This window comes from Thalassophryne amazonica, chromosome 5 (assembly GCF_902500255.1).
Source record: "Thalassophryne amazonica chromosome 5, fThaAma1.1, whole genome shotgun sequence".
Classification (NCBI taxonomy): Eukaryota; Metazoa; Chordata; class Actinopteri; order Batrachoidiformes; family Batrachoididae; genus Thalassophryne; species Thalassophryne amazonica.
The window spans coordinates 24,834,717-24,847,978 of NC_047107.1; the positions used below are offsets into that span (position 1 = coordinate 24,834,717).

At 39.2% G+C, this 13,262-nt stretch overlaps 1 protein-coding gene across 1 annotated transcript; it reads left to right on the plus strand.

Moving 5' to 3' along the window:
- The first annotated feature begins 6,267 nt into the window (after positions 1–6,267).
- Positions 6,268–13,197, plus strand: tmem127 (transmembrane protein 127). Its single transcript, XM_034169815.1, has 3 exons — positions 6,268–6,902; positions 8,326–8,490; positions 11,234–13,197. The coding sequence occupies exons 1-3, from the start codon at positions 6,659–6,661 to the stop codon at positions 11,542–11,544; spliced, it is 720 nt and encodes a 239-aa protein (XP_034025706.1). The 5' UTR covers positions 6,268–6,658; the 3' UTR covers positions 11,545–13,197.
- The last annotated feature ends 65 nt before the right edge of the window (positions 13,198–13,262 follow it).

Below are 13,262 nucleotides of genomic sequence, written 5' to 3' on the forward strand. Positions count from 1 at the left end.
GCATGTGTTGCTCCAAAATCTGGATGTACCTTTCAGCATTGATGGTGCCATCACAGATGTGTAAGTTTCCCATGCCATGGGCACTAACACCCCCCCGTACCATCACAGATGATTTCCAAAAATAATTTGAAATGTGACTCATCAGACCACAGCACACTTTTCCACTTTGCGTCTGTCCATTTCAAATGAGCTCGGTCCCAGGGAAGGCGGTGGCGTTTCTAGATGTTGTTGATGTATGGCTTTCACCTTGCATGGTAGAGTTTTAATTTGCACTTGTAGATGTAGCGACAAACTGTGTTAACTGACAATGGTTTTCTGAAGTGTTCCTGAGCCCATGCAGTAAGATCAATTACACAATGATGTCGGTTTTTAATGCAGTGCGGCCTGAGGGATCGAAGGTCACGGGCATTCAGTGTTGGTTTTTGGCCTTGCTGCTTACGTGTAGAAAGTTCTCTAGATTCTCTGAATCTTCTGATTAAATTATGGACTGTAGATGATGGAATCTCCCTAAATTACTTGCAATTGAACATGAGAAACATTGTTCTTAAACTGCTGGACTATCTTTTCACGCAGCTGTTCACAAAGTGGTGATCCTCACCCCATCTTTGCTTGTGAATGGCTGAGCCTTTTGGGCATGCTCCTTTTATACTCAATCACGACACTCACAATTAGTGTCCTCAGTTTCCAAACGCTTATTGAGTGTTGTTAGAAGGAAAGGTGATGTAACACAGTGATAAACATACCACTGTCCCAGCTTTTTTGAAACGTGTTGCAGGCATCCATTTCAAGATGAGCAAATATTTACACAAAAACAAAGTTTATCAGTTTGAACATTAAATATCTTGTCTTTGTGGTGTATTCAATTGAATATAGGTTGAAGAGGATTTGCAAATCATTGTATTCTGTTTTTAATTACATTTTTCACAACGTCCCAACTTCACTGGAATTGGGGTGGTACTTCAGCTCAAGACGTCCCAGTGAATATTGCAGATGCCTCCAGGCGGCTTAATGGCGGACTGGATTTGTTCTTTGTTTTTATTTGTGTGTGTGTGTGTGTGTGTTAGAAGAATAAAACAAACCATGCCATGTTTGTTTTTAAGTTAAGTGCCATTGCCACTAGTGTGATTGCGTGGTGGTCGTGGCGTGCAATGGTACAAAATGTATAGGGCCAAATTTGCACGGTAAATGGAACAGCATGGAAAATGGGATGAATGATCCATATCACGTGACATATAAACCACCAATCAAATGACAAGGATCTATTTACAGCGGGGCAAAAAAGTATTTAGTCAGCCCCTGATTGTGCAAGTTCTCCTACTTAGAAAGATGAGAATCTTTGTGACTGTGGTCCCAGCTCTCTTCAGGTCATTGACCAGGTCCTCTTGTGTAGTTCTGAGCTTTCTCAGAATCATCCTTACCCCAGAAAATGAGATCTTGCATGGAATCCCAGACCGAGGGAGATTGACAGTCATCTTATGTTTCTTCCACTTTCTAATAAATAATCATAACAGTTGTTGTCTTCTACCAAGCTGCTTGCCTGTTGTCCTGTAGTCCATCCCAGCCTTGTGCAGGTCTAGAGTTTTGTCCCTGGTGTCCTTAGACAGCTCTTTGGTCTTGACTATGGTGGACAGGTTGGAGTGTGATTGATTGAGTGTGGGAACAGGTGTCTTTTATACAGGTAACAAGTTCAAACAGGTGCAATTAATACAGGTAAAGAGTGCAGAATAAGAGGGCTTCTTAAAGAAAAATTAACAGGTCTGTGTGAACCAGAATTCTTGCTGGTTGATCGGGGATCAAATACTTATTTGCAGCAGTAACATACAAATAAATTATTTAAAAAATCATACATTGTGATTTCCAGATTTTTTTTTTTTTAGATTATGTCTCTCACAGTGGACGTGCACCTAAGATGAAAATTTCAGACCCCTCCATAATTTCTAAGTGGGAGAACTTCCAAAATTGCAGGGTGTTCAAATACTTATTTTCCTCACTGTAGATGAATTTGGTGGGTTTATCTCTAGTTTGGCAACCCGTGCAGATAACATTCTGATTGTTGGTGAGTTCAACATTCATGTAAACAAGCCTTCTGACCTCCTCTGCAAACCCCCCATGGACATTATAGATGTATTAGAATTCCACCAATGCATTCAGGGTTTGACTCACATTAACAGAAACACAGATTTGGTCAAATATTGATATTGTGTCTCTTACGTCAGTGGTTTCAGATCACTCATTTATTAAGTTTACAGTCTCATTGCCTTGTCCACTGGGACGACACACCTATTTATCTTCACAACGTCACATCAACTCCTCAACTAGTAATGAACTTAGAACCAGACTGCCTGATATTTTACAGTCATTTTCGGGGGATGATAGTTTAGTACATGGCCTTGTGGACAGCTTACATTCAGTGCTCACAAGCACATTGGATTTGATCGTTTCGCCTACAATAAAATCATGCCCCCCCCCCCCCCCCCAAAAAAAACAAACAAACAAAAAACCATACTCACCATGATTTGATGATCATTTACATGGCCTCTAGCATAAGTCTAGAGGTCTAGAGTGAAAATGGCGTAGTTCACAATTAGAAGTATTCCGCTGTGCATGACGTGATGCTATTCTGGAGTATAAGCATGCACTGTTGGGTACAAAATGGGCCTATTACAATTATTTGATTAACAAAAACAAGCATAATTCAAAGTTCCTGTTCGACACGGTGGCAACACTTCATGAACAACCACCCGCAACCCGCTCTCCATTTACAGCTCAAGATTTCTTAGATTACTTCGAAAGGAAAATAGATGACATTCCGTCTAATATATCCCAGCATGCCCTAGTCCTGCCTCTGTATCCTGTTATTGATGTGGGTGCCATCACTGAGATTTGCTGAATTTGATAGTATCTCACTGCGTGTGCTGATGAAACTTGTAACTTCCACTAAATGCACAACCTGTCTTTTCAACCCTATGCCAACTAAACTGTTTAAGGACCTGTGGCCTACACTTGGGTCTACTGTACTGGAAATTATTAGCCTGTCACTAACAGTGATGCCGGTAACGCGTTACTTAGTAACGCGTTACTCTAATCTAACCACTTTTTTTTTAGTAGCCAGTAATCTAACGTGTTAATCTTTCCAAATCAGTAATCAGATTAAAGTTACTTCTCCAAGTCACTGTGCGTTACTATTATTTTTGCATTGTGGGTCGATAGCAGCATTAAACTTGGTCCGTGGGCAGGAGGTCGGGATTCGACTGAACTTTAAATGTTAGAAAAATGTTAGAATTTAATAGTTACATTTATAAACAATGTAGGTTAGAAATTGCACGTTTTACTGTTACAGTGCTGTCAACAGTTAAATATGAGGTCAAGAAAGAGGTCTTTATTTTACTTTTTATAAAACAAGTATTTATTTCCATTAACGTCAAGAAAGGGTGACTATAAAGTGAGTTTTGGCAAAACAGGTATCATTGTCATGTTGAGGTGGCAGAGGGTTGTTGTCGGCAGCTGGGGAAAGTAACTAGTAATCTAACTTACTTATTTTTACAGTTGAGTAATTAGTAAAGTAACTAAGTTACTTTTTCAAGGAGTAATCAGTAATTGGATTACTTTTTCAAAGTAACTGTGGCAACACTGGTCACTAACCTCGGGATCTGTTCCTAAATGTTTTAAATCCACAGCGATTAAACCAATGCTTTTAAAGAAATCTAACATTGACCCTAGTCTACTGAAAAACTATCAGCTGATATCAAACCTATCATTTTGTTCTAAAATCCTTGAAAAAGTGGTTTCACAGCAGCTTGTGGACCACCTTCCTGAGAATAACCTCTTTGAGCCAGTGCAGTCTGCATTCAGAACTCATCATTCCACAGAGACAGCTCTCACTAAAGCGATAAATGGTCTTCCGCTTGAAATGGATTCAGACACTACTATGGTTCTGTTATTGTCAGATCTTAGTGCTGCATTCAATATAGTAGATCATCATATTCAACTTGATGGGCTAGAGAATCGCTTTGATTGCGGGAAATGTCCTTGCATGGTTGACATCCTACCTAACCAGTCACTCTTATTGTGTCCTGTACAATAACGTCACCTCAAACCTTGCTGCCATGAAATACGGGGTTCCACAGGGGCCCGACTTAGGCCTCCTGCTTTTCTCCCTTTATATAGCACCCCAGTGCAGTCTCACTTTTTTTTTTGTTCACGTCACGGAATGAGTCAAATTTTCGTGACTTTTTTTTTAACTTACTATTACTAACCCAACTCCTACCCCCAATCCTAATCTTAACCATAACCTAACCCTACTCCTTCCCCCAACTCTAACCATAACCATCCCCGACCCCCCAGCTTCACTTTTAATTTCATGCATCCATCACGGAATGAATTACAATGAATTCATGCTGCCATGACGAAAATGAGGTGCTTTTCATCACAATATCACAAACCAATACATTAATGTATATGTTGTGCTGCTGAATCACGACTTTCCGTGAGACCAGGTTGAGCACCCCTTGGTCACATACGGTGGTGTTATGAGATTACTTTTCACTACTACGCTGACAATACTCAATTGTATATGCCAATAACTGCTGGTAATCTCATACACATAAAGACTTTAGAGGATTGCCTTGCTTCAATGAAAAGCTAGATATCAAGATATCAAACATAGACACCAGTTTGGCCAGCTAATGCTCAACCTAGGCTTGTGTGTCATACATTACACTGACAAAATGAGTAACTTTGGGGTGATTTTTGATCCCACATTGTACTTTAACCTACACATTAGAGAAATCACCAGGACTGCTTTCTTCCACCTTTGTAACATAGCAAGGAATTGTCCCATCCTGTCTACGGCTGATGCAGAGACTCTGATCCATGATTTGTGTCCTCTAAACTGGACTACTGCAATGTCCTGTTCTCTGGCTTATTGCAGTCCAGCATTAAGGGTCTTCAATTGGTTCAAAATGCTGCTGTCAGAATTTTGACAAGAAGCAGAAGGTTCAACCACATTACATCTATTTTGGCTTCTCTTCACTGGCTTCCTGTCTCTGTGAGTCTGATTTTAAGGTTCTGTTATTAACCTATAAAATTATTCATGGACGAGTGCCTCCCCACCTAGCTGACCTAATTAAACCCTACATAGCGGCCCACGCTCTGTGTTCTCAGGGTGTAGGACTACTTTGTGTTCCTAAAGTTTAAAAAAAAAAAAAGTCAGCAGGCCACAACGGTTTCTCTTATCATGCGCCTGTCTTGTGGAATGATCTCCCTGCAGAGATAAAACAGTCAGATTCCAAACAGACATTTAAGTCCAAACTGAAGACACGTTTATTCTCCCTCTCGTATGACTAGCATGCCAGTCTCGTATGGAATTATGCTTCCTCTCCTTTTAATTCATATTTTTAACAACGGAACAGGTCTCAGTCTCACTACATATAAATTCTGGGCTGGTCAGTGAAGAGCTGCCGGCGAACAATTTAGTAATCTCTCCATTTTTCTCTTGATTTACTGCTGGTGAATTAATGCCTTAGGTACAGTTATTTCCAGCTGATTGATTCTGCTCTTTTTCTCTCTATCCGAGGCACTGACAAGACCTTTAATGGAGGGCATTGGACTGATCCCAGGAGGCCTTATACTTTCAAGACTTACTTATTCAACCACCTGAAGATGCATGATGGATTGCTTGTTTTTAATTTCAATTAAGATCTCTGTTTTTGTTGCTCTTCTGTTTTTCTGTTTCTATTTTGTGTTTTTTCTGTTTGTAAGGAAGTTCTTGTAAAATTTGTAAAAAAAAAAAACAATAGCAACAAAACAAAAAACCTTGTAACTGTTAGAATGGCTTAAGCAGTGGGTCATCCCTCTTTCTTCCCCATTACCATGAAAGAGAGTTTCTCATTACCACTGTTGCCTGTGTGCTTGCTAAGGGGGTTTGGTAAGCTTAGACCTTACTCATGTGAAGCACCTTGAAGCAGCGATGTTGTGATTTGGTGCTATACAAATAAAAAATAAAAAAAATCACTGAATTAAATTGAACTGAACAAAGAAGACAAATATATATATATATACATACACACACATATATATACATATATATATATATATATATATATATATATATATATACATATATATATATATATATATATATATATATATATATATATATATATATATATATATACACACACACACATATATTATATACACATTTTTATCTATCCTCTTGCCATAGTCACCAGTAGGTGGCAGTACTGGTAGTAGTCATCGTTGTTATTGAATCTGCAGTCTGCTTTGTCAGTGAAGAAGAATGCTGTGAACAAGGAAGTCAGTATATTTAGTAGGAAGTGTAAGCTGCCTTTTGTTTTTCTTTTCTTTATTTTAGAGTAAAAGTGGCGATATTTAATTGTCACAACGGTTAGCCTTATTCCGTTTAGCTACTGGGTTATTGTGTTAGTTTTTGTGAAGTTAGTATTTTGTTAGAGTTGGGTCAGTTGGCGTTAGCGTCAGAGGCTAACAGCAGAGCTACAGGCCTGAAGGAGCGACGCTCGCCTCGTTTACCGGTTGAACATTAAGACGCCCCGTTCCGCTGTGAGGAGGACTGCTGTTCATGAGCCTGACGCCCGTTTGACCTCAGCAAGGAAGGCTTTTATTGGAAGGACGTTTGATGAGCATGTACGCTCCGCCTGGTTGTGGTGTTCCCGGGGGCCGGAGGAGGAGAGCGGCCACCTCTCTGCCCAAGCAGCCGGAGCGGAGCCTGGTGTCGGCGCTGCCCGGAGCGCTGTCCATCACCGCCCTCTGCACGGCTCTGGCCGAACCCGCCTGGCTCCGCGTCCACGGAGGCACCTGTCCAAGGCAAGAGCTCGGAGTGGCGGATGTCTTGGGGTCCATTGACCCCAAGCTACTGGACGGTGAGGGAAAACCACAGATGGTTACGGTGTGTCATTCTGTAGGGTTTCAGTTCAGGTGCAGCCAGAGATTGATTATGAAGCCGGTTTGGATTTTTTGGTGGAAATCACAGCCAACCTACTACTTGCTCGACATCTGGAAATACAGGACCAACGTTATCTTTTTCTGGAAATTACATAATTGTCACTCTGTTTTCTTTCCAAAAAGAGACTGTTTCAGCCCAACATGGGTACTCCTGTGTCAGTCTGTATGTTTTCATTCATCCAGTGGCTGGTGATGGTCGTGGTTAATCAATGGGCTTGAGGCCAGGCGATCCTCAGTTCAAACCCCAATCAGACCAGACAACCACTAAGTGCTCTTGGGCCCAAGTTTGCTCCCGGTGTGTCGTGAGCGTCTTGCATGGCAACATCCTGACAGTGTTTGAGTGCGTATGGATGAATGTGGAGCATCATTGTAAAGCACTTTGAGCTTCTGGTTGAGATGGAAAAGTGCTATATAGATGCAGTCCATTTACCAGTCCAGTTGGGCTCGGTCCTTAAATTCCCCAAGTTGAGCACCTTGCTTGAGAGCTCTCTGACATCAGTGTGCGTGAACGAGGCATCTCTTCCAAGTACTTCTTGCGTGAATGCACAATATAACTGCAGTCCATTAAGTATTTCTATTCTGCTAATTTATATTTCTTTTAAGTCACATTTTCAATGCAAGACTTACTTTCTGGTGTTTCTACAGTGTGGTAGAATTGCTTTTACTGAAGTAAAAGATCTGAATATGTCTTCCACCACTGCCTGTGGGTCTGTGATCACATTTTCCTCTTGAAGTCTGAATTGTCATTCAGCTTTTACAATATTCCTCACCACTACACACTGTGGTCTGTTTCTGTTATACCATTGTGTTGATTTCAGAGCAGAGTTGTGTTGCTGTCACATACACAAATTTAAACACAATAAGAAAATAAGATGTGATCTTGATTTGATTTGTTTATTTAGCACAAAATAAAACTCATACAAAAATAATCTATAAACATAAAATAATAAAAGAGAGAGGAAAAAAGATACAATATGGATAATGTGCCAGGGAGTGGTGGAAGCCAAAAAGGCTTATGGAGCACCCTCTCCCGAACAAAACAAACATAGCACAGCAGTATACAACAGTATTACATCAAGTTATCCAGATAATATAAACAAGTCATTGTAAATACTCCTGCACGAACTTTGCTTTTAGTCCACTTTTATAGCTATGTAAAGTAATGGATGGATTTACAAGATGTACCATATCATAACAAGATTTAACACCATGATTTCTATGTGATGCTGATAACGAATCGCTCTATGCAAAGATCCTTCATAGTCAGCAGTGAACCATGTATGAATTTGAGGTGTTTCAATTCAGTTTTGTGTGTGTATGTGTGTGTGTTTTCACTTTCAGATTATTGTGTGAACCCACAGACCATCTTACTGCTCAGGGTGATTGCTGCCTTCTGTTTTTTGGGGATCCTCTGCAGCCTGACTGCCTTCCTACTGGACGTGTTTGGACCCAAACACCCTGCTCTAAAGATCACACGCAGATATGCATTTGCACACATTCTCACAGGTATGAAACTCTACAGGTGTATGAACTAAGGTTGGAAATCTTTAGGCACCTCACGATTTGATTTGATTAGGATTAGGATTCAGAGGGCCACAATTTGATTATTCTATATAAGATTTCTTTTTCTCATTCTTAAAAGTTCAACCATATTTGCACTTGTGTTGCTTTCATTCACTGATTCTAAATTGTAAAACCACTCCAGCAAAAAAAAAAAAAAAAAAAAAGTCATACTCACATCTGTAGCTTCTTTCTGTGTTCATGTTCACCTCACCACAATGCACATGCACCTGGCTGTGCTGCACTAATGCATTTTGTAGTTCTGTTACAATAATTTAAAATAAGAGCACGTGCACATCCTTTCACCGTAATGTACTGCCCAGAGCATATTAAAATAAAAATAGTGGTGGAGACAGTTTTAAGTCTTCAGTCTCAATACTCAGCAAACAAGCAGTTTGGATTCTTTCTTAGCTCTTTATGAAACAACAGAATGAGTCTGCTGTCAGTGGAGCCATCAGCTGAGCCCCCGATGTGATGACATCTTTTTTTAAATGTGTTCACATTTATTTGCCATCAAATATGCCTCCATACAATCCAAAATATAATCGGAAGTGAAATAAAAGGGCAAATTCAGGAATTTTTAATGTGCAGAATATTGAATATTTATAACTTTCAAAAGCTTTTTGTAAGCAACTGGTATATATTTTAGTAGAAAAAAAAAGACTTAACCCTGAAGATATGTTAATAATGCTCTTACAACACCATTTAGAACCATTAATTTCATAGGCGAGGATTAAGGTTAGGAGTACTACAGGGTTCAGAGCAGGCCATACCTGCCTATCCTTCATAGATATCATTTTACTTTGTATTTCCTAATAAAATGATCCATATAATGTGCAAAAATTGAGAGGAATCTGAGATGCAACATCCATTTGTTGAATTGGCATTTAATGACTCTGAGTAAATGAAACACAGGTTTACATAAAGTAACAGTGGCCAGTATCCGTGTTCCAACCCCTGCATTTAAGGTTTATAAAATCATTTGACATTTGTGAATCTATTCAGAATTGTCCACATTAAAATGCATGTAAGAATCCGGCATGTAGGCAGGCGCACAGTAGGTGTTTTGGTATTATGTTCCCAGAAACTCTCTGTCCCCGCTTAGACAAACAACAACAACAAAAAAGCGTGTCTAAAGTCCAGCGCTGTCTATAAAGTCCGCAACACTCAGACAGGTTGACAGCACACCTTCACCCTGCTTATGTCAACACTCACCTGAAAGTGTGTCGTATAAATGTGGTTATGACCACTGTCCCATAACTCCTTCAAGGGTGACGTACAGTGAGGAAAATAAGTATTTGAACACCCTGTGATTTTGCATGTTCTCCCACTTAGAAATCATGGAGGGGTCCAAAATTTTGATCTTAGGTGCATGTCCACTGTGAGCGACATAATGTAAAAATAAAAAAAATCCGGAAATCACAATGTATGATTTTTTTAAAATAATTTATTTGTATGTTACTGCTGCAAATAACCCCAAATGACCCCAAATACACAGCCAGGCAGCTAAGGAGGGGCTCCGTAAGAAGCATTTCAAGTTCCTGGAGTGGCCTGGCCAGTCTCCAGACCTGAACTCAATAGAAAATCTTTGGAGGGAGCTGAAACTCCAAACCTGAAAGATTTGGAGATCTGTGTGGAGGAGTAGACCAAAATCCCTGCTGCAGTGTGTGAAAAGCTGGTGAAAAACTACAAGAAACTTTTAACCTCTGTAATTGCAAACAAAGGCTACTGCACCAAATATTAACGTTGATTTTCACAGGTGTTCAAATACTTATACTTACAGTTTTGTCCCTGGTGTCCTTAGACAGCTCTTTGGTCTTGACTATGGTGGACAGGTTGGAGTGTGATTGATTGTGGGAACAGGTGTCTTTTATACAGGTAACAAGTTCAAACAGGTGCAATTAATACAGGTAAAGAGTGCAGAATAAGAGGGCTTCTTAAAGAAAAATTAACAGGTCTGTGTGAACCAGAATTCTTGCTGGTTGGTTGGGGATCAAATACTTATTTGCAGCAGTAACATACAAATAAATTATTAAAAAAAATCATACATTATGATTTCTGGATTTTTAGATTTTTTTAGATTATGCCTCTCACAGTGGACATGCACCTACGTAAGATGAAAATTTCAGATCCCTCCACGATTTCTAAGTGGGAGAACTTGCAAAATCGTAGGGTGTTCAAATACTTATTTTCCTCACTGTAGGTGTTTCATTGACTTGTCTCCCTTGTCCTTCTTGTACAGTCACTTGGTTTTTGAGAACTGCTCACTCATACACATTTTCCATGTAGTACCATACTGTTTGTGTTCATTAATGTTTGATATAAATAAAGTCAGACATATTCAGTGACTTTTGCAAATGTTCATGTATCCATTGTGTCATGTAAAGAAAACTGGCTGCAAAAGTGAGGATTTATTACAAAATCATCAAAGTGTACAAATAACATACATTTTACAGCAGCATTTTGTTTTCATTTTGTAAAATATTTTGTTCTTTATAACTTTGGACTTTTTGTTAAATACTCTGATTGCATGAGTTGTTTTATTTAAGTTGTGTAGCTAATGTACATTGGTATTAATAGTGGTGACCAGGACTGTATGTGTGTATTTAATATAAATAGCTGACTTGTACTTTATTAGCACAGTAAGTCTTAAATGTTTGCGGTGTGTGTTTGTTTGTTTTTTTGTCAGTGCTGCAGTGCGCCACAGTGATCGGCTTCTGCTACTGGGCCTCGGAGCTCATCCTGTCCCTACAGCAGCAACACAAAAAGTACCATGGCTCCCTCATCTACGTCACCTTTGCTATTAGCTTCTACCTGGTGGCAGGAGCAGGCGGAGCTTCTATCCTCGCCACGGCCGCAAACCTCCTGCGCCACTACCCCACCGAGGAGGAGGAGCAAGCTTTGGAGCTGCTGTCGGAGATGGAGGACAGCAGTGAAACTTTTCCCGCTGATTATGACATTGCCAACCAGTTTCAGCCACCACCTGCCTACACGCCCTAATGTCAGACTTGCTAACACACATTTCTGTCTGAGCACGGCTTCATAAGCAAACCCACCTCGTCATCAAGTGGGTGTCTTTGCAAATCCTCTCCTTACTGAACGCAATAATTGCGCAAAATCCTCGGCTGTCAGCGCATGAAAGCTTGCTGGAGTGATGGCAGAAACACTGGGAGGTGAATCTTACATTTTTTTATTTTAGCAGTCTGCATGTAAATGGCTTTTAGGATTTGATCTTTACCTGAAAATCAAACTAAAACTGTTGGAGCGTTCAACATATCTCACCACAAACAGGCGCTGAAAGTGTTATAAAAAGTTTCCCCTGTCCACTGGCTGCATGTGGAGGAAACTTTGGTGTTATTTTGAACTAATTTTTTTGGTTTGCTTGTTGTGACTGTTTTCATTTTACTGAAATGCAAAAAAGCAAAACAACAAAAACAAAAAACTCAGACACTGAGATTGTTTTAGTATCGAATAGACCTTTATTTATTAACTATTAACATCTAGTGATGTCCTATTTTCTTCTTTTTAGTGTGTCTTATTGACCTTCTTCTGCTGTGTAGACACTGATTAAGTCTTATTTAGTCCAGTCTTCATTAGGGGCTGTAGCCGATTATTTTCAATATTTTTTAAAGGATCACTCAGTTTATATATGTACAGTGTAAGAAAATAGGTTTTAAAATTTACATCAGAGGCATTTCTACCCCCCCCCCCCCCCACACACACACACAAACCCCAGTTTTGCATTATTTGTGCCATTAGATTAACATATGATCTCAATTAAATTGTGTAAAAGCACTGTGCCAGTTATAGAACTGAAGATACTTTAAACGAGATTCCCATAAGACAATTTAAGATTTATTTATATATACGTGTGTGTGTGTGTGTGTGTGTGTGTATGTATATATGTATATATATATATATATATATATATATATATATATATATATAATCAGCATTTTAGAGACTGCTGTTAAAGCAGGTTTAAGTATTTCAGTGTCGATTTGAAACATTTTCGTGTGAACCATATTAAGTTTAAATCAGATTTAAAAACGTTATGTCTGTCTATGTTGAGTTTAAAACCAGAATTGAACCAGATTTAACAGAATTGGAGAAATTTTGCATGTTTTTTTTTTTTTTTTGTAAGCTTAAAATGTTTTATGAAATAAAACAGAAAAGGAGGCAGTTGCCATATTTCATAGGTTGTCACGAGTGTAAATGCTGACAAATAACTGAGAATTAGTGACCTTTTTTGTAATCGGTTCAGCTTGAGGAAAAATTATTTGTGTGTGTGTGTGTGGGGGGGGGGGGGTTATGGTTTAAAAGAATCACAGTATGTGGACTGTTGTGTCACAAATTTGAATGGGTTATTTTTTTGTTTTATTTAACAATGAGACGTGTTTCTTTAGGACACTTGTATGCTACTCATCATGTTTGGATTTTAAAGCTGTTTATTCTTTTTAAAAGTGTTTGTTCTTTTGACTGTTTTCTTCTGTTAAACCTCTTACAGCAGACTCTCCGAGCATGTGGCCAAGGTTCAACATAATGATCAGCGTTGGCTTTTACTTTTTAAAATCCTATTTCAGCATTTTGTTCCTCAGATTGTCACAATGTAAATATTGTTTCTACACGAGTGGTCAGAATAAAATCAGTTCCAAATCTCGTCTTAACGGTCTGCCGTCTGTAAGTAGTCGTTGCCTTTCCACCAAATCCTACAGGTG